Source organism: Panthera onca, chromosome B3, assembly GCF_046562875.1.
Source record: "Panthera onca isolate mPanOnc1 chromosome B3, mPanOnc1 haplotype 2, whole genome shotgun sequence".
Classification (NCBI taxonomy): Eukaryota; Metazoa; Chordata; class Mammalia; order Carnivora; family Felidae; genus Panthera; species Panthera onca.
The window spans coordinates 110,403,540-110,426,273 of NC_138344.1; the positions used below are offsets into that span (position 1 = coordinate 110,403,540).

At 45.6% G+C, this 22,734-nt stretch overlaps 1 protein-coding gene across 2 annotated transcripts in view; it reads right to left on the minus strand.

Moving 5' to 3' along the window:
- The window catches only part of SPTB (spectrin beta, erythrocytic), a 124,883-nt gene that overhangs the window by 58,094 nt on the left and 44,055 nt on the right, over positions 1-22,734 (minus strand). Inside the window, exons 2-3 of one of the 2 annotated variants that reach the window (XM_078448142.2) lie at positions 8,387-8,539; positions 7,533-7,731 (exon numbers count right to left, since the gene is read on the minus strand). In XM_078448142.2, the coding sequence (XP_078304268.1) occupies positions 7,533-7,680 (148 nt within the window). In that variant the 5' untranslated portion in view covers positions 7,681-7,731; positions 8,387-8,539. The remainder of the gene's footprint in view (positions 1-7,532; positions 7,732-8,386; positions 8,540-22,734) is intronic. The other variant, XM_078448143.2, reaches the window with a different exon arrangement.

Here is a 22,734-nt window from a genome sequence, read left to right on the forward strand (position 1 = left end):
TTTTGATCAAAGAGGCTTAAGAGGCTGGTGGTGGAAGGAAAATGAGAAGAGAGGTCTTGGGTGGGATGCAGAGGAGGAGGCAATGCAGGTCTGAAGGACTTTCAAGAAAGCCCAAGTGCTGTAGCCCCAATGGCACTGGGATGATTTTATGATTTTATTATTATTTCTAAGTTTATTTATTTTTAAGAGAGAGAAAGAGTGTGAGCAGGGAGAGGCAGAGAGGGAGACAGAGGATCTGAAGCAGGTTCCATGCTAACAGTATAGAGTTCAACGTAAGGCTTGAACTCAGGAACTGTAAGATCATGACCCGAGGTGAACGCTTAACCGACTGAGCCACCCAGGCACCCCAGCAGCAGGATGATTTCAAATCCCTGGGATTCTGTCCTGGCACTTTCTGCTCTACCTCTCCCCTCATCTGTATAAGTGGCATGGTGATACCTATCCCCTGCTTACTTCAGAGTGGTTAAGGGTCAGTTAGATCATCTGGATAAAAAGCACCAGGTATTGTCATGCATGCAGGTGGTGGTCGCAGGGAGAGATTACATTCACTTAGAACACAAGGCCACAGAAGTTGACATGGTCCAGGACTCAGTTTTAACCTACACTTTATTGAGGAGAGAGAATTTCTGGAGAATCTACTGATTTGCTAAAAATCATTGATTCCCTTTCCCTAAGCCAGGAACCAAAGCTCCGTGGTTCAGGGTGGAAGTATGTGGTCAGCGCTACCATAACAGGAGGCTTCTTCCCAGGCTGCCAGAGGTGGAAAGGCCTTGTGTGCATCATCTGGTTTGAGCCTCTTGTTTTACAGGTGAGGAGCAGAAAAGCGACTTGGCCAAGGTCACCTAACTTGGGAAAACCCACGATAGCTACAGGAGAGGCCAGAAGAATGATAATGTGAGGATGGACCACTTCTCTCTGTCAATGGCCACCAAGCTGGCTCACACTGCCGTCTTCTCTCTCCCAGACTTTTGCATAGTCTCCCCACAACCTGTTGCCCCCACTGAAGTCAGAGTGACTTTTAAAAACCCAAATGTAAGCATGCCACTTCCCTGTCAGAGCACTTTGATGGGTGTGGGAGTGGCTCCATCCTTCTGGTCCTCTACTGAAGGCCACAGATCCTGTCTTGAGAGCCTACAGCTCTCCCTGCTACAGCTCCCACCCTTTGACCCTTCAACCCTGCCACCCCTTTGCAAATAATCTCCTTAAAAAACTCTTCAGCCACCCCTTTTGAGTTTCCTACTGCTTCCTGCCAGGACCCTGAAGATACCAATGGCCTGTAAGTCCCTGTGATGTGGCTCCTGCCTGCCCCTCCCATCTCCACCCACCCTTCCCCCCATGTGCTCACTCCAACAAGCCCTACTCCTCCTTGGATCAGTTATAGGCTGTAGGTTATATTAGAAACTCCTAATTCTCAACAAATCCTCATGGAATTTATCATAATTTGTCAACATGCATGTATGTCTATATGTACAGAAACACATGTGTTTGTATTTGATCCACTTCCTTCTCGCTAGACTATAAAATGAGATCCCCTGTTGATCTGGTTTCCAGAGTTTGAAGGCTAAAGGGTTTGGAGGCAAAATGCTCCTAGAGACTCAACTGCTACCAGCTTCCTTGCCATTCTCTCTCAGTGACACGATAAAAAAGGAAAATGAACAATTGCTACAGATGCTTGGAAACAACACTCCTGGCACCTCTTCAGTCAAGCAGCATGCAGAGAGCGCCCAGTTGGAGAAGGGGAAAATGGATGCCGGCTGCTCTGGGAGCCATGAGCACAGTAAGGCCTGGTGTCACAGCCTGCCCTTGGGAATGAAGCCAACAGCCCACAGGAATGTCCCAAAGATGGAGGAGGCTATTACCATGGCTCACTCAGACTGCACTGCATGGGGAGGGGAGAGTCTTATTATTAACCTCAGTGTATTAATATTTGAAAAGCATCTTCACAATGATAGATAGCAGTCACCCAGAGAATTGGAACAGCGCTTGGTTCTGCAAAGTGTTTTCAAAGAGGAAGAACAGCTTTTATCAAGAGGGAAGAGAGGACAATGGGAGAAAGTGTTATGTCCTGGGCTGGGGAAACTGCCTTGGACCACGGCACACTGCCTCTCCTGTGGATCTGTCTGCACAGGTAACTAGCAGGTTTATCTGAACAGTGGCCTGTCTCAGGAAAGCGGGTGGGGGTGGAACTCATAATGGCTGACCTCCGAGGAAAAGCTGCTGAGCCAATTATTTTTTTTTCTGACAGTACACTAAAATGATTGTTGCTGATTATACATATTTCCATGAATAGTATGTCTCCCCAATATATAGTTTCTACATAGAACTCCATTTCGTGTTTTGAAATTGGAGAAGAAAACATTAAAACAAAAAAACCCTCATTAATGATGCCACCTTTGTTCTCACAGGTAGCTTAACAGAGATATTCAGACCATTAACACCTGATGCCTTGGTCTCCAGCAGCTACATCTGAACTTGTCAACTTAGTAGGCTGCCAAGAAGCTGCTGAATCCCCACTCCTGTACCTTCCCCACCCTGCCCGCCACATACTGTGGTGAAATCCTGCTCTCTGAAAGAAATCATTCACCCTCTGGACACAAAGCCCTTCTCAGGAAACTGGGACACCTGGAATCAGTGTCATCTTGGTGCCGGTGGAGAAACAGGCCAAGCATGACCTTTTGCCACCAAAGTCAGGAATCAGCCGATACTACCTTCGCTGTGAAGTTTCCAAGGAGCCAACGCGGGTGGGAAGGGAGCGGCAGGGTCTGAAGGCACCTGTCCTAAGGCTCTGATGGAACATCTGCCAGTCACAGAACTTAACCTTGGGGCCTGGGCAAAGTGGGTCTGGAAGATGTTCAAGGTTCAAAATGGCAGCAACTCTGTGCTTCAGAGCACAGGGACATAGCCTGCTATGCACCTGCTGCCCTGTTGTGTCCTCTGAATTGTCTTCAACCAACCTCACCACTTGACCTCATCTCCAATCTAGTAAGAAGGCAAAGACAGAATGCAGAAAGGAAAGGCATTTCTAGTTTGAAGCATCACTTGGATTCTGACTTAAAGGCAAAGCCAGAGTGGGCTACACAATTTTGTGCACTTTGTTTTAAAAGAATGGCTCTGGGGGTGCCTGGGTGACTCAGTTGGTTGAGTGTCGGACTCTTGATTTTGGCTCAGGTCATGAGATTGAGCCCCACGTAGGGCTCTGTGCTGCTAGTGTGGAGCCTGCTTGGGATTCTCCCTCTTTCTCTCTCTCTGCCCCTCCCCTGCTCATACGTGTGCACACTCTCTTGCTCTCTCAAAATAAACATAAAAAAATAAACCAACAAAAAGTGTTCAAAGGATGGCTCTGTGTTAAATGGGCCACAGAAGATGATGAAGGACACATTGAGCCCTCTCCTCACAGATCGTCTCAAGAGTCCCTGCATTGCTCTCTGTACCATGACCTTCCAGATGCCTCTGTGCTCTGAGGAGCTGGAAGTCATGCAGTAGGTGGCACTTGGGATGCCCAGATTTCAATGTGAGTGCATGGGTAAGGCAGGGGAGGCCAGGGCACAAGGTTTTATCTTTTGGGGGCGTCTTTCTGTTGCATTCCTCCTCTGCCACTTGGGCCACACCTGCCCCAAGTCACTGGGGTACACAGCCAGGTGCAAGAGGGTACACGTGCAGGCAGAGGACCCTTCTGGGATGAGGAGAGAGAGCACCAAGGGCAGGCATTCTGGCTGGTAAATTCCCTGCAGCCTGCAGTGCTTCATCCCTCATCCAGACAGCCACAAATGTTTACCAAATGGCTCCCAGTATGAAAAGGGGGGAGGACAGGAAAGGGGGTGTGAGTGAAGATGAGGGTGGCTCTAGGAGACACTGGAAGCCTTTCTACCGAAACCTGAAGGCTGGAACTGCTTGGAGGGATTAGAAGGTGAGCTTTTCAACTGCTTCCCTTCCTCTAATCTTTCAAAGCAGGTCCTAAACGTAGGAAGGTACCAAAGGCAGTCATCAAAGCAGAGAACGGCCCCTGTTCAGGAAGAAGCCTCAGGGTGACCCATCACTTAACCTTCTCGAGTGCTGCCAGCTTTAGAGCCTGACACTGAGAGCTAACATCTGCCAGGGACCTACTGGGCAAATATTCCTGCTGGGCCCCCACCCTTTCCCTGGGCACTGCCGAGGTCAAATCCATCCCCTATTTGCAGGAGCCTTCTGCAGCACTTTCCTGCCCACCTCCCTCTTCATTTCAGTCAGGCTGACCCACAGTGTCAAATCCACAGTGATTCATTTGGAGAGAGGTCAGGTATTTGTATACCAATGTGGCAGTTTCCACACGGAATAACCAGATGGTTTGTTTATTTCAGTCCAGGGAGGAAGAGCTGGGAATTATTTGAAAGGCAAAATAGGGAGTGTTTCCTCTGGAGCTGAGAGGAAGTTGACTTAAGGGGCAGAAAAAAACGGAGTCCTGTTAACCAACTGCAAGATTTCTAACCACAGGTCACTATGTGGAGAAGGACCCAGAGAAGCCACACCCGGAAGCACATCTAACCAGCCTCATCATCCTTTGGTTTCTTGGTCCTTCCAGGTCACCCAGCTGATGGCAGAGACACAGCTGGGATCTTGGCTGGGCAGCCTTAAAAAGAAAGATCTACACAGCATGGGGCTTCATCCCTGTGGGCACTGGGTCTCTGGAGACCGAGCCAAAAGCCGCAACACAAGCATTAGTGGAGTTTCCCCTGGTCCCTGGCTCCTTCTTCCAACCCTGGCCTTCAGAAACAAAGGAGGGTGGGGTTAAGAAGGAAGAAACTGGCCCTGGAACAGGTCAGGATAACTGGAACTGTGACTGATGATCATGAATGTCTGAAGTTAAAAGAAGGGACAGAAAGATACTACTAAGATTTCCTGTAAATACTAACATTCACCTAGTATTTTATTACTAATAAAAAACTTTCATAAACTTTATCTTACTTGATCTTCACAAGACACTTGGGAAAGAACTACTGTCCCCATTTTATAAAACAGGAAATTGATTCAACCATCCTCCATACTAGTAGCATTAGAGGGGACAGTAATGCCTTCCTTGCCATCATGTGCTTAGGTGTGGGGGAGTGGCTGTGGAGAATGCAGAAATGATAGGAACCAGAGGTGCTTCTGCTTCCTCAGCCTCTTTGGAAAGGCTGCCAAGGCAGCCCCAAAGACAACACTGAAGAGAAAAACATCCAGAAGTTAAAACTGAGGGAGACATACAGCCCCTTTCTCTGCTCTGTCTACCCACTAGAACGGGTCCATCTGACCTCTCTACTTTGGACGCTCCCACAGCTTTCGCTTATCCCACAGCTCACTCAGAGTGGACTCTCAGTAAAGTCAGTAGACTGACTTAGGTTTCTGTTTGTTTTTTAAAACCCTGAATGGATCCTAAACTTCCATGGTTACTTGTTAGCCAGATGTTCTAAATTGTTAAGGTCCAGGCATGTAAGTCTATATGCTCGGTGGTCCCCCTCTCCCCTGGGGGTAATTCAGATTCTCTGGTAGACGAGATGCAAACTCTTGGTGAGACACAGGCAGGGCTGTGGAACTTTTTTCTCCAGTAACCTGATCAACTTACTTTCACCAGTTTTCTAACCTGATCATCAGACCTGGCTGCCATTCATATAGTCCAACTGGATAAAGTTGTACCCCACCTGCTTGTCAAGATCCCATGCACCCTTCAATTCCTGAGGGCCTTCTCCACAAATGAGTCCCCGATTCCTGAGTCTCCTCCTTTGCTCTCTCATTGCTATTTAATTATATGCCTTTCCTACAGTTCTTCTCTAATTGTACTTGTGCTAATTCATTATGAACATTGTTCATTTCCCTAGTGGATCATAAACTACTTACAGACAGATACTGTGTTGAATTCATCTCCGTGGTTTTCTCTGTCTGGTCATGGGGTTAGCTTTATACATAGTAGGGGTACAATAAATAACTATTAAAATGGAATTTTCCTCGGTTTCTTAAAAAATAGGGTATCTGTAAAACATATCAAAGGATCCCTGCACAAAGACAGTCCCACTCCTCATACTGTCCTTTGACAAGACATATGGAAAATGGAACCCCTCTCCCTCCACCTCTATCACCAGGGTCAATGTAGTCAGGCCCAGCTGGCACGCAGATAGAAAAAAGGTAAAACCAGACTGGCAAGACAAGGGTTCCTAGTTTGCTTATTTAAAGAGGTTAAGATTACATAAGCAAAGCAAGGAATGAATTAGTGCTATTATCTGTCCTCAAGGGAAACCAAGGAAGGAATTTTTAAGGGTAGGGAATGCAGAGGAGGGGGTGAAGGAAGAAGAAAGGGAGTGTCTCACAAGAACAAGAACACAAAAGCTGATGGCTGAGATGTGAATGGACTCCCCATCATGACAAGGGAATGAGACACCCCATTCCTTTTAGTGTAAGGTAAGCCCAGCTACTCCTAAGGTGAAAGGTCACTATGGTTCCCCTGCTCATGACTCAAGGTTAGCTGAAGTTGGAGGCATCTGAGAGCAGAGTGGAGGGAGAGAAGGTAGAAGAATACTACTAGAAAATTCAGATAGGGCCACTAAGTGATGATGGTACACTGGGAGAATCGCTCCAGAAAGTGCTTATGGGCGAGTCTGGGTTCTTCTTACAAGGTGAAGATGGGGAAAGAAGTCTGATTTGGGTTAATAACTGGTGGAGCAGATGATGGAATCTACCCCCACCCCTCCCACCCACACGCTATCCCACAGAACTCAAACTTTCTTTATTGGCCAAGGACTTGGTATCCGAATATAGCTACCCTGGGCCAGGCTCCAGGGAAGCAGTGGTCACAGGGGTTGGCGGGAGAAGAAAAAAAAAAAAAAATCCCAAGAATCATATCCCAGCCAGCAGGGGGAGGACAAACTATTTCTGCTGGAGATTTAAGATCTCCCCCTCCCTCCCCTTCTCTCTCTCTCTCTCTGTCACTCACACACACACACACACACACACACACACACACATGCACACGCACACACACAGAAATCTACTATGAATCTAAGTAAAAATCTAATTCCAGTTTAAGGATAAGAGGTTTAGTCTAGAAAATCCTGCTTCCTGAGCCAGTGTGGGGAGGATGTTACCTGTTCTCAATGTCCTATCAAATCACACTTTTCTTTTAGGACAACAGAGAGGAGGATGATAATTTCTCTATCCAGAACCAGGCAGGAGATTGAGGTGCATAATGAAGCTGCACACCCCTCTGCCTGGCCATCCAGCCCCTCAGACTCTCCTTTGCCCAGACTCTCTCTCAGTTCTCACTTTGGCCACAGGTCACTCAGGACAGAGGCAGAGGGCAGGGCCCACCTGGCACCACCTCCCACCTGGGATGAACTAGGGCATGCGTGGGAGCCTCTGCTCCCTCCCAACAGGGCCAAGTCTCCCTGAGCCACACAGCCATGTCTCCATCACCTCCTGCCAGGGCTCACGCCAATGCACGCAGAAGGCTGGCCACAGGCAGGGAGGGGACTGAACCTTGGGACTATGAGACTGGCTCCTCTAACCCCCATGGCCCCAAATGGTACCTGCCAAGGCCTTGATCCGGGACCTCTCAAAGAGCCTGGCTGAGCTGTTGTCATTATCCAGCTCATCGTCCGGGGCATCCCAGCGGGCATTGATCCGGCTGTACGGTGGCTGGTTGCCCACGTTTTCAAACTCCGTGGCCGATGTCATGTCAGCAGGCTCTCAGCAGTTGTGCCTGCCTCAGTCTTCATGGAAGGGTCCCTAGGGGGGAACAGCAACACAGTCAGAGGGTTAGCTACCTCCCCCTTGGACTTTTTCTCGGGGGAAACTTATTCGGAGCATCCAGCAGGGGTAGGTCCTTGTAGGAGGAGCACACCGTGCCATCTGCCGGGCCATGCTTCCCACCTGGGGTCTCTGGGTTATAGAATATTGCAGCAGCAGCAGTCGCCGCCGCCGCCACACTGTAACGGCGACAGTGGCGGCAGGGATGGAGAGCTGCAGGCAGAAAGGGTCAGGACGGCCAGCAGGTGGAGACGTCAGTCGCAGCAAGCCCGCTTCCTCCAAACCTGCGGCTGAGGCAGCTGTGGAAGCTTGGGAGCCGGAGAGGGGAGGCTCTCCTGGGAGCCAGGGGATGGGCGGGGTGGGGGATGGGGGTGGGGTGGGGAGAAGAGCAGCTCAACCCTGTGGACTGGACCAGGACCAAACCTGGACAGGAAGGAGAGGTGAAAAGTTGGAAGTTGGCTGAGTCCCACTCAAACGTGAATCAGTGGGGAGAGAGATGAACAGGAGATGCCACTGATGCCACCAGCCCCAGCAGCTGTGCTGGGGAAAGTGTACTCCTCTCAGAGGCTGCCCAAGATCCCTCCCAGAGCTTTCCCAGCAACAAATATTTAGAAAGCTGAGCTCTTGGTTTTACCTTCTCTGAAGTGCAATCAGGTGCGTGGACAAGGTTGAATCCCAAGACAGACTGAGGCGCCCAGATGAGACTGCTGTCCTATCAAGGCTGTCAGCATGATGGTGGGGGTGGTGGCGAAGGGCTCCCACGGACAGCGGAGCTGTGCGTGTTCATCTATGCAAGGCACATGGGCATCAGGAGCACTGTGTTCTTACTTGCCTGTCATTTATCATGTTTGCTCATTCATTCATGATTGACTAAAATATGTACCAAGGCCCAACTAGAGGGCAGACACTATGCGAGGCAATTCTGAGTAAGACAAGAGGTGCCCTGTCCTCATAGAATTTATATTCTGGCCGTAAGGCACCCAGTGAAATAAGCAATTATAGTAAGGTGTGCTGTGTGCCACCGCTGGGAAAGAATAGGGAATTGTGGGGTCTCATGGCAGGGCTGGATGTCAGGATAAGGGAAGCGTAAGGTGGTTCCCAAAGGAAGCTCAGAAACATTCTGTGAAGGGATAAAGGGGCAAGTCCAAACAAACGGTATAAAGAGCAGGTGCAGGGTTCTGAAGGTGAGAAAGACCGTGGCAAAATTTAGGAAACTTACAACGTAACTAGAGGGTGAGGGCAGAGTCAGGGAGACAAGGGAGATGGGAGACTAGAGGTGCAAGGCTAGGGCCTGAATGTTGTGGGCTTTTGGAAAATGACTATCTTTCATTCAGCCTTAATTTCCTCTCCAGTACCTGCCATTCAGGCATCTCCCCAGGGAACTAAAGGGATTCCAAGATCAAGTCTATAAGATAGGACAGGGAGCCCAGAGCCTTCATATCCAAGAGAACAAAATGGGGTGGGGAGGCCATGAGGCAGACAAATGACAAGTGTGGACAACCAGTGAGCTGTGAAGTAAGCCACTTCCTCTATGAATGTGTGCACACTCACACATTCGTATACATACACCCCAGCACACACACCGGTACTGATATCCCCCCCACACACACAAACAGATGCATGTTTGATGAAGAAATGATGCAAGCTCACCAATCCAAGTGTAAATGCAGTGCTGTCGCCCTTATTTTTCAGACACAGAATCACTCCAGACTCCTTTTTCCCCAGTCCAATTAATCAATCCCACCACATCCCTTCGAGGTAAGACAGGAGCCAGAATTATCCATCTTAATCGCACAAGGAAGAAAACGAAGGCCTAACACAGGATGAGGGCTCCCCAAGGTCATCTAGGGAATTACTGCTATGGCTAGGGCTAACGGCCAGGCTGTAGCCTGATTCCTCCCCTTCTACCAGGCAGATTTTTAGGGAAGCAGATTCGATTTAGGTGAGAGAAGAACATGGCACACGGGGACAGAAGGTATTCCCCAGTGTCCAGGACTTGACAAAGGTGTTTGCTTCTCAGGGAAGGGGAGATATAAGGTGGGGAAGCCAGTCATGACTCCAAACAAAGCATGCCCTGCAATTCCAGGCCTGTGCCCAGGAAGACCCTCATCCCTTACACAGCCTGTCATCTTCCACAAATGGACACACGAGTTCCATGGCTGAGATTTCTCACTCAACTGCTTGGGCAAAGAGAGCTGGGAAGGACTCCATCCCCCCCATGCCTTCCCCCCAACCCCTGCTTCCCTGAAGGGGAGTGACTGCTGGCTCCCAGCTCCAAGCAGGACAGAGACTGACAGGCTGACCACCTCCTGATGGCCTGCAAGCCTGTCCAGTGGCCCCTGAGAAGGGCCGAGCTGCCAGACGCAGGAGGTGAGGTAAGATCAGATCCCGCTTGCAGGAGGTAACCGGACCCTGGCTCTCCTTCTTGTCTTAGGCTATTTTTAAGAGTGGCTGAGAGAGGCCCAGGCCATGGGCTGGTGGAGGGCGGGGGGTTGGGGGGGGGGTGGTGGTCAGTGAGATTACCTTTGCCATGGCTCCGTAAATAAGTCTGCCCCAGAAAGATGAGCCTGAGCAGGCACACCAGCAGGCCCAGCATTCAAGACAAGATTGATGGCCCTGGGTGCAGAAGAACAGCCACTAGACAGCAATTCATCCTGCTTAAAAACGCCATGCCTCCTGCCACCGTGGCTCAGAGAAGGGAGCGGTCAGGCAGCGGCTTGGCAGGGAATGTGATAAAACTCACATGTATGTCTAAATACACAAGTCTAGGGTTTGGGGTGAGGGGGTTGTTTTGTTTTTAGGAGGTCAGGTCCTCGAAGGCAACCACCAAGGAAAAAAGATGCAGAAATGAAAGGGAAGCCCTCTTCTTCTTGCCCCATAGCTGTGCCCACCCCGGTGGCCTGCCCAGATGGCGTCCCTTCAGAGCCAAGGGAGGCGGGGGTAGTGTGCTCGGTGGTTTAGCAAGGGGAGAATCTCACAGAATCAGGTGTGAGAGGCAGAAGAGAAGAAAATCTTAAAATGGGAAAGCTACAGATGGTTATTCCAGGAACACAAAGGCAGAAACAAAACCCCAAACAAGGCCTGGAAGGTCATGGAAATGACAAGTTGGTATCTGAGGGGAACCTGAGGGTCAGGTAATCCGGTCACATTTTTTAGTATATAAGTCATCTATGCATCTAGAATGGGCCTCCATTAAGTATGAAAGACAGCAAGCACCTGGCTAACATTAGACCTTAAGCTGCACCTCACCCCACTGCCAGCAAACCCAGGAGAAAGGACATAAGTAGCTCCTTGTCATTTTACTCCCCAGTTCACCCTCAAGTTCCTAAGAAGCTTCTCCCAACCCACCAGACCCTTGTCAAAGCGGAGGTGGGGCTTCTCTGGCCTGTGTGACTCTGCTTGGGAAAGCCCACCTTCCCTGTCCATTTGCCTATCGCAGTGGGGCAGGCCTGTCTCCCATTGTGCAGTCCAGAGGCTTGCCCTCACCTGCTGGACTTCTGCCACTAAGGCCAGGTTATATTTTGATCAGCATGGGTTCCTAGAAGACTTGCCCACAGCTCAGAACGGAAAAGCTCATCGGATCGTACAGGGCACTCACTCACAGAAGGAGTGCCTGCTTGGTAAATGGATTTCACAATATCACCGCCACAGCTCATAGCTCCACCCTTCACATTGTGCCCAGGACCTCATCCGCTTCCGAGATCGGGTGTTAGTCTCAGAATCTCAGCCTCACATGCTATGCCCAGGTAATCCCTGGGGCAGCTGGGACCCCAGCAAGTGGCAGCAGTGGCAACAGCAGCAGCAGCTGCTTCTCCCCCCGCCTGCAGGGTGCTGACGGAGCCCTAGCTAGAGCTCGCTTCAGGCTTCCTGCAGCACTGAGCAGGAGGCTGGATGCACTGCCCTTTTCTTCCCCACCCCATCTCCTCTTCCCTGGGCTGCTTAGATGAGAAGCAACAAAGCCCAAAGTTCTACTTCAGGAGTGGGAAATGGGGGAGGGGAGAACACAGGGTGATGCTGTTCTTCCTTCACAGGGTCACAAGTCACAGGCTGTTGCAAAGGCTTAGATGGAGTCTTCCTTAAACAGAGAATTTGGACCCATTCTACCTTTAACTTTCCTTCTAGTTTTAAGGTTGGACTTTTCACTTGCTTCCTATTTTGTCCTGCCCCTTGATGCTACGCCAAACCTGCTTTTAACATATTTTGATACTATGGCAATCCAGGTCAGGAGATTAAATCCTGAAGTCTCCCTGGTAACTTTCCTGCCAGTGCATTTACTAAAACAGAACACCCTCCTACTCCATCTGATCATAATCTCACTGCATATTCCCAGATACCTTAAAGAGCAAATACACACTAAAACAGCGTGAGAACCAATGAGACGCCCAGTACAGAGTACACTAAATCTATCTTAAACCTTAATCTCCTCCCACCCCCAAGCTCTAGTCTAGCACCTCCGACTGTCTACCAGATATCACTACCTAAAAATTATAGCTCAGTCTCAATATGGGTAAGTCTGAGAACATGGCTCCTATGACAGAACAGGGGAGTTTCTGGACCATGGGGTGACAGTGAGGCCCAGTGAGGTAAGCATGACACCTGTGGGTGACTTTTCCAGCAGAGGGGGACACCATTGGCAGTGCCAGCACCAAGCTGCTTCCCCTCCCCAGAGCACATGCTGCTTTTGCACACTCTGCAGTTCCCATCCCAATCTGCCCTGGCCACCAGTCCATCAGTGGCAGAGTATAGTTAGGTGTTCTAAAAGGGTCAAGATTCCTATACAGGGTTGCCACCTTCAAGGATCCCCATGTACTTGCAATACCCTGGCCATTCGAGTCCACAGCTGTTTGGTAAGGCCTTACCCAGACCCTTCTGCTCCAGCTTCTGTCACTAGGCAGGGACTTTAGGCCCACATGTCACAACTTGTCCACTCTCATCATGGAAAAATCTCCTACTAAGAACTGGCTCCAGTTATGCTGCAGCTGCTGGAATGGGAGTGGGGGTATGGTGGGATCATGATCCCAACAGTTCTTATAGGGATTTGGTTGGAGAACAGGTGCAGCTTAGCACTGATAGAGGGCTGATAGGGCAATCCCTACATCTTAACAGCATCTATCAGCACCTCACGTCCTACACAGAGGCAAATGTCCACTGGGAGTGATTAAAGAAGACAGGAGAAATGATACTTTTAGTATACATAGTTTTCAAAGACTATCCTCTACTGGGAATCTTGGGCTCAATATCTATCTACATTTACAGAAAACTGTTACAACCCAGTCCTACCTCTTATCTTTACTAACTCACTTCTTTCAGGATAACTACTGGCTTCCTCTCCCAGAATAAGTAATATTCTATGGTATTTGAATGAAAAGTTGAATGCCCAATTTATTTTCTTCCACAAAGACTTTTCCAGAATACTCACAGTGGCCTCTCTCTTGTTTTTTAATGGTTATTTTTGAGAGCGACAGAGACAGAGAGACAGAGTGTGAGCAGGGGAGGGGCACAGAGAGAGACAGGGAGAGAATCTGAAGCACGCTCCAGGCTCTGAGCTGTCAGCACAAAGCCTGAGGCGGAGCTTGAACTCATGAACCATGAGGTCATGACCTGAGCTAAAGTCAAACACTTAACCCACTGAGCCACCCAGGTGCTGCATGACCTTTCTCTTCTTCAGTGAAAATTGTCAGGGAGGTAGTAAGATCTCAATTTTGGAGGTGGTTAAAAGTAAGTTGAAATAATAGATTTGAAATAATCGTTGAGATATTTCTAATGAAGTAATTGATTCAGAAAAATATAAAAGAATAAAATAATTATATAAGTCAATGGAGAACTATACAATACAATCAAGCTCCCAACGCTTGAATTCACTGATGAATCTTAGTATCATTAAGAATAGGACAGCTAGATACTGGGTGTCTCCTGAGATGATACAATATGAAGGAAATCATGACCATTGACATTCTTGTCAAAAAAGTTAACCTCAATCTGATCAATCCTTAGAGTTAAGTTCCCATTACAGGAATTATAGGAAACCAAAAGACAGGTTAAATGACAACATGAGGAAGCAAGAGACAGACCCACAAGATGGGACATTCTGCAGACAACTGCCTCCACTTCCTCAACAAGTCAATGGCATTAAAACAAACAAAAAAGGAGGTGAAAATAGGAACTGTGTAGATCAAAAGAGACTTAGAGATGTAATAATTAATACAATGTGTACCTCATTTGGATCTTGATTCAAGTGCTACCAAAACACATTTGGGGGACAAACAGGGACATCTGAATTATAGACTCAATATTGGATGATAATCAGAAATTATAGTTAATTATGTTAGGTGTGATCATGGCATTGTGGTTATCTAAGAAAATAAATGTTCTTTAGAGATGCTGAAGAATGTACAGAGGGACAGGTCATGCCATCTGGGATTTACTTAAATATGCTTCAGCAAAGTGGGGAAGAGATGAAGTAGGAAGCCCCTACTAACTGCTGACTTTGAATGATTTACACATGGGGGGGTTCATGACGCTATTCTCTCTACTTTGGTTATATGTATGAAAATTTGTACAATAAAAATGTTCATTTATTATTAAAATTAAATTTTGTCAATTTTATTTAAAACAGTCATATGCCCTAGGTACAACTGGAACATAGAATAAATGTCAACTCCTTTACCATGCCCAGCGTGGTCTGGCTTCTGCCTCCCTCTCCAAGCTCATCTCCCCATACTCACTAGATGCAACCTGCAAACCTTTCAGTTCTTCCAACCTGCCATTTCTTCCCCAGTTCAGGCTCTGGTGCATGCTATGCCTTTGGTCTGGGATAATTTCTGGACCACCTTTGCATGTTTGGCCCTTCAGGTCTCCTCTTAGATATCATCCCCTTGTGGGAGACCTCCTGAGCACCCTGTCTCAGGTAAATCCTTTGTCAGCTTCAGTCTGTGCATCCTGCTTGACCCCTTCCTAGCACTCATCATAACAGTAATTACTCATACATCTATCGGTTTGTGTTTTTGCTTCCTCCTGCATAGACTATAGGTTCCTCACAGGCACCAGCCATGTCAGTCCTACTCATGATTATATTCCAGTGCTTAGCTTTGTGCTCGGGACACACGGTCATTAAATCAATATTCTCCTCTTAGGGACCTAAGCTCAAGCTCTGGAACCTCTTTAAACCCCTCTGTCCCACCATATTCCCTGATCCAAGCACTACTTATTAGGCACTTATTTATTCATCACCAAAGCCAGTCATTATGCCTCTTTACAGTGTCTTCCTTTTGTCATTCCTTTATGTTCTAAAGCCTCTATTTCACTTCAGGCCCTTATGACTTCCCACCTGGACTTGTGTAATGGTCCATCTCTGTCGAGGCTTGACCCCTTCAATCTATCCGGAATGGCCCTTTTCATGACTACTTGCCTCTACTCTGTAACAAGACCATCGCACAGTCTACCAAAGCCCCACACTGTCCAGTGCTGAGCTCATACTTTCTCTTATGCTAAGTCTGCTCCAACCAGGAAGGTACACACGTCTCCCAACCCCCACCACTGTGTCAGATGCCTCTACAACTGTATTTGTGCCACACTCCACATGCTGAAATTTAGGCATCTCTCCTCTCTCCTGGCAATTTAAAACAACTTTCAAACATTTAGAAGCACAATATACAACATCGTCCTGGAATCTGAGGTGAGGTCACCTTTCTCCTCCTACCCAACCCCATGGATTATTCACTGCCTGTACATCCAAGTGGAGAGGACAACGGAGATGGGCTCAGGGAATGCTGATGGTGACCTGTGCACAGACTTCCCCTTTTCAGTGCCACATCCTCCTGAATCTCATTGCTATTTTCAAGTGAGGCCAGATCTTCGTTGTCTCGCCTTCTGTCCATCCTTCCAATCTTGGGAGGAAGATGAATCTTTAGTTTTTTCTCCCATCCATCTTCATTTTAACATGCTCAAGTCTTTCCCATCTTAAATAAAACTCTTACTTGCCATATTTTCTCTTCCTCTCAGAGTCAAATTTCCTGACAAATGTGCCAAGAATATGAACAGGTGACTTACGAAAGAGGAAATACAAAAGACTAAAAGCCTATGACTAGATACTCAAGGTTATTACTGACCCAAAAAATACAGATTAAAGCAAGAAAGAGATCCTATAGGCAAACATTATCAAGCTGAATAATGTGAAGTGTAGATGGTGATATGCAGAGTGGGAACCTTGTACCCTGCTGGTAGGAGTGTAAATTGGCCTAGCCATTCCAGAGGGCATTCTGCCAGTTCTCAGGAGGCAGGTTACATATCTGCAACTCTGTTCCTGGCCTTATAGACCAAAAAAATTCTCGTGCAGGTCTGAAAGGGGTCATGTGCAAGGATGTTCACTGCAATATTGATTATGGGGGGTGAGTGGGCAGGTAGAAATAACCTGTGCGTCCCTTACTGGGGGATGGACAGTAAAATGTAGTGAATGCACACATTGAAGACACATGGCAGCACTGGAGAATCTTAAAAACACAGTGATGGATAAAATAAATAAGAAACATAATGAGATCTATAACACACCACTGGAAAAAAAAATTTAAATACATACAAAACAATACATATAAGAGCATATTACAAACAAGAGGCAAACTCTTAAACACATGAAAATGGCCACCTCTAGATTGGAATGAGGGGAATGGAGAAGGTAAAAGAAAATAAAAGGAAATCAACACCAAAAAACCCCCAAACAATCTGATTAAAAAATGGGCGGAGGACCGGAGTAGACATTTTTCCAAAGAAGACATACAGACATATGAAAAGATGCTCAGCATCACTCATCACCAGGGAAATGCAAATCAAAACCACAATGAGAAACCACCTCACACCTGTTAGAATTGCTGAAATCAAGAAAGACAACAAACAAGTGTTGATGAGGATGTGAAGGATGTGGAGGAAACTTGGGCACTGTTGCTAGGAATGTAAACTTGGGCACTGGTGCAGCCACTGCAGAAAACAGTATGGAGGTTCCTAAAAAAATTAAAAATAGAAATGCCATATGATCCAGTAATTCCACTATTGGGTACTTACCCAAGAAAACAAAAACACTAACTCAAAAAGGTATATGCATCCCTATGTTTACTGCAGCATTATTTATAAGAGCCGAGACGTGGAAGCAATCCAAGTATCTATCAATAGACAAATGGATAAAGAAATGTCACACACACACACACACACACACACACACACACACGACTATGAAACAGCCATAAAAAGGATGAGATTGTACCATTTGAGACAACATGGGTGGACCTGGAGGTATTATGCTAAGTGAAATAAGACTGAAAAAGACAAATATCATCTGATTCATCTCATAAATAGAATCTAAGAAAAATGAGTAAACAAGCAAAAAGCAGAATCAGAACTCTAAATACAGAGAATAAAATGGTTGCCAAAGGGGAGGGAGGTGGGGGCTTGAGCAGGATGGATGAAGGGGAGAGGGAGGTAGGCCTCCAGTTACAGAAGGAGTAGGTCACAGGAATTAAGAGCAGAGCGTGGGGAGTGCATCAGTGATATTGTGACAGCAAAGTAATGAGACAGATGGTAGCTATACTTATGGTGAACATAGCATAATGTATAAACTTGTCAAATCACTGAGTTGTGCACCCGAAGCTAATGTAACATTGTGTGTCAACTATACTTAAATTAAAAAAAGACTTGTTAAAAAAATAAAAGAAAAAAGAAAAGTCAGTCAATCAACCATGAACCAACCAGGAGAGGGGCGTTTCCCTAGAAAATGAGATGATAAACTGAGATGTATAATAACCTCTGCTCCTAAGGTAAATATAGATATAGTATATTTACATTCATGAGAACTTCCTCATCTATACGACACTCACTCTTCAATTCAATGAAATCTGGTTTCCCCCATTCACTTCATGAAACTATTCTCTCCAAAGGTCACTGACACCTCCCTCTTGTTGATTAAAATCATAGATGCTTTTCAGGTCTTATCTCGACTTCTCAGCAGCATTAAGCTCTATTGACCATTCAAAAAATTTCCTGAAGTTGCATCCTTATCTTCCAGGACATACTCCTTGTCCTCTCTGAACCTTCCTGTCCTTTCTCCTTGGTCTGCTCGGTGGGTTATTCTTTCTGTATCTCTCACTTGGATGAGATGTTCCCCAGAGTTCAACCCTGGGTCCTCTTCTCCTTCTTCCTCTGTCTACACACTCTTTTAGGCTATTTCGTTCACTCTCATGACATCATGACCTGAATTACCATCTCATGCTAATGGCTTCTGAATCTATCTCCTCAATTACTGTCCATCAATCCAATTGCCTTTTGAACATTCACCTGGAAGACCCACAGGCCCCTTACACTCAACATGATCCCCAGCTGAAAATATGACCATCCCTGTCCCAGTCTTTCCTGTCATGTTTCTCATTCACCAATATCCCAATGGTCCAAACCAAATGCTGGGATCATGTTCTACCCCTCTTTCTTTCCCAGTATCTCACTAACTCATTCCCCTCAATGTCTCTCAAATCTCTATTCTCTGTCTCTACTTCTCCTCCTCACTTCTGGCAACCATCATCTTAAGTCTAATGGTTTCCTTTTGATTTCTTTGGATCTATATTTTCCCTTTTGTCTATTGTATCAATCTACTCTCTATACTATAGCTAGAAATATTATCTTAGAATACAAATATGATGATATCATTTCTATACTTTAATAGCTCTTCTTTATCTTGGAAGAAAGTTTAAAACCCATAAAAAATTGAGGTCAAAGCCCTTCATGATCAATCCCTTAACTGAACACCATTTCTATCCAAACCTTCTTCCCAGCTTCCCCAGTCTTACATCCCCACCATAATGAACTCTATTCGGATCCCTGGCTCTCTCTGGCCATGTTATTTGCACACACTAAGCCCAGAAAACTCTCCCTCTTCTTTGGAATAATTTCTTGTCTTTCAGAACTTATCTTAGTCATCACTTCTTTCAAGAAACTTCCCCATCTCCACCACCATGCCCTGCAGCTGTGGGAGGCAGGGGTGATTCTTCTAGGTTCCCATCACACTCAGGGCTCATGTTCATCAAAGTGCTTAACTACGTTGTAGGATGATAATCTATTTCTCTTCTTTCCCAGTAGACTGTATGCTGCTTGAAGTCAGAGACAATCCCTATTCATTCTTTTTATCCCAATAGCCTAGCATACAGCCAAATGTGTGAAATGAGGCTACTGAATGTTGAAAAAATAGATGAAAACTGAGAAATGTAGAGCACTGCTACTTAAGAGGTTAAGGATGGCTCCTGCTGAGGACACACCATTTGGAGGCTCATTTGAAGGTAAAGGTAAAGAGGGGTCTGGGAATGTGGCATGTAGCAGCAGTTGCATGGATTCAAGCCGGGCATCAATGCCCTGATGTTGTCACTGTTGCCCCTGTCTCAACCATACATTCCTGCCATCTCCTCCTTTTTGGCTGGAATGTAGTTGCACAAGGGGTGGACAGTGTCCCAAGCTCCTCCTAATGTCTACAAATCTTGACACTCTTCAGAGTAGCTCTGACTCAACCATGCCTCAATTTCCTCACACAAAACATTGATGAAAGCAGCAGCTTCTCACCCAGAATTCCTCTAGACAGAGAAGTCCTACCCCACTTAGCTGAGAAGTCTTTTATTTATTCTTTCTGGAGTCACAGAAATGTCAGTCACAGAATGGTTTCTATCCATAATCTCCACCACACAAATGAAAAGAGCTATTTTAAAAGTTGAACCTATAAATAATATATAAGATATGGGTGCCAATTTAATTATTCATTCATGTTGGAGCTTTTAAAATAATTAAATAAAAATTAACCTTTTAAAAGGTACTCAGGCCCACAAAGACTCCTGAGGGAATGGATGTTGGCCAGAGAATTGCCCCACCCTTGGCCAGGACACAAGGCTGACACAATGAGACCATCTTCTGGAGACATAAGGGAAGTTGCCTGCAAGGGACAGCTCTAGTCTTGCAGCAAAGACAGTGCAGCCTCTTCAGGCCAGGCAGAGCCAGTTCTCAATGTGTATAACCTCTTAGGCCTGCAGAGAGAGCACCTCTCAGCCACTATAATCTATTAAGCCCCTTCCCTGGGCTCTGCTGATAGACAAGCACCAGATGCTACATCATGTAGTCATTCTGCTGCCCACAGTCCTCAGGAAAAATGCTTGGCCCTTGGTAGGACTGTGTAGCAAAGCCCAGAGTTAGGACGGGAACCTGTAATTTATTCAGATCTTCATGCAGATTGCTCCATTTAATACCTACCCCCACTCACAACTGTTAAATATTATTGTAATTACTATTTATTGTTTCTATTTTATCAGAAGACCTGAGCTGAAATCCTAACTCCTGAGTTGTGTGTTCTTCTGTAAGTCACTGAACTACTCTGTATCTGTTTCCCCATCTGTAAAATGAGGAAAAGACCCTGTGTTTCTGTGTCAGAGACTGCTTGGGTCTACCAATGTCTGATTTCTACTCTTTCTACAGACAGCTTGGAGGCATCCTCCAGTCACCTTGTGGCTGGGTATGATTGTGTGATTAAATGAGCAGAAGTGACATGCAACACTTCAAGGTCTTAGCCATAAAAATCTTCCCATAATTGTCTTATTCTTTGCTAAATTCCTAGAACCTAGACTACTAGGCCAAGATGGAAGGAGTCTGACTACCTGAACAACTGTGGGGAAGCAAAGCTTCTGCCTCAATTCCACAATTTTTTATTGAATAGCACCCTACAAATGCTTTTATAACCATTTACTCACATATGATGTGAGCAAGAAATAAAATTTTATTTTACAGTTCTTTATTAGAGCTGTTAGGGTATCCTAATTAATATACCCACCACTTATCACAGAAAGCTGTTGTACACATTAAATAAAGTTACATAGGAGTGCCTGGGTGGTTCAGTCGGTTAAGCGTCTGACTCTTGATTTTGGCTCAGGTCATGATCTCATGGTTGGTGAGATCAAGCCCCACATTGGGCTCTGTGCTGGCAGTGCAGAGCCTGCTTGGGATATATTTTCTCTCTCTCTGTCTCTCTCTCTCTCTCCCTTCTTCTCTCTCTGCCCCTCCCCTGCTTGCATTCTCTCTTTCTCCAAATAAATAAACTTTAAAAATGAAAAAAAAAATAAATAAAGTTACATGAAAATGATGTTACAACTGTATAATACCCCAAGGTATTATTACTTACAAGTAATATACAGTATCTCCTTGTATCAGGTTTGTGGGTCTGCTCAATATGCATGCTCTCATAGCAAAAATGAAAGTGTATAGTAGGTGGAGTCTATTGTCATTACCCTATTACTCCTTCTGCAACTCTCTTTCCCTTTCACCCCTGTCTTAAGCATCCATGTTCTCTTAACCTCCCTTGATGCCAGGTACCTCCACTGAGTTGAATGATCTAACTTAATTCCCTATCATTATAAATTCCTCACAGGGAAGCCATTTTCACCTTGGAGGTCCTTGCACTTGGTAGGTACTCATTTAGTACATGTTAATTGGGTGAAACAGATGTATCTACTTTCCCAAGGTGCCAGACTAGCCCTCCCAGGGAACACATCTTAGTAAGGGCCTTATGGAAATGTAATATCTTACCCAAAGGAGGGCTATGAAAGAGACAATTTAGGAGCCAAACCAGGCCGGTGGGTTTTAAATAGTTGGTCAGACAGACTACTCAGCACTTCTAAATCATGCAAGAGAATCGACTGTGTACTGTATCTACAGGAGCCAGATCTGCCAATAGCGTCCCTGAAAAGTATAAACTTAACCCAATATAAAACTTGTGCTAGGAGACAGACCCTGGGCTGAGAGAAGGAGCTGTCCAAGGTTAAGGAATGTGGAGAGAAGGGGGTCAGCATGAAGCCCATATTTCCTGCCTTCTAGAGTTATACTCAGACCTCTTAACCTCACTGCTGTCCTGGCCATAACCAAGGACTTTGATGAATTTCCAATCCTATTCTAGTATCTTGTATTTGACACAGCATCAAGGCAAGCACTCATAAATAGGTTGACATTATTCATTAATTCCACAATTTTTTATTGAATAGCACCCTACAAAGTTATAAAATACTTAGGTAGAAATAAAATAAAATGTGTGCAAAATCTATAGGCTGAAAGTTCAAAACACTGAGGAAAGAAGTTAAAGATCTAAATAAATGGAGAGATATACCATGCCCATTGATTGAAAGACTCAAAATGATTAAGATGTCAATTTTCCCCAAACTGATCTACATATCAATGCAATACCAGGCAAAATCTCCATAGAATTTTTTTTGTGTGTGGAAATCAACAAGCTGATTCTAAAATTTCCATGGCAAGACAAAGGAAATAGAACAGCAAAGTCACTTTGAACAAAATGACAAAACTTGAGGACTCACATGACCTGATTTTAAGATTTATCACAAAACTACAGTCATCAAGATAGTATAGTATGACAAAAGGATAGGCCAATAGGTCAATGGAATAAAGTCTAGAAATAGACTGACATATATGGGGAAAATGATTTTTGACAAAGATACAAAAAACATTTAATGGAGAAAGATAGCCTTTTCAACAAATGGTGAACTAGATATCATATGACAAAGAGAATGAACCTTGGTATGAACCATACCTCATAGCACAAACAGAAATTAACCCAAAATGGATTATAGACCTAAGTGGAAAACCTGGACTTCCAGAAAAAAAACTTTTAAAAACAGGAGAAATCTTTGTAATGTTGGGTTACATAAAATATTTTAGGTATAATACCAAAAGTATAACCCATAAAGAATCAGATATCCTAAAAGAAAAAAACTGATAAATTTGGTCACCAAAAGTAAAAATGTCTGCTCTTCAAAAGACATTGTTAAGAGAATGAAAACACAAGTTTCAGAATGGGAGAAATTATTTGAAACACATATCTGATAAAGGACTTTTACCTAGAATACATAAAGAACTCTCAATTAAAAAACAAGACCTCAGGGGTGCCTGGGTGGCTCAGGCAGT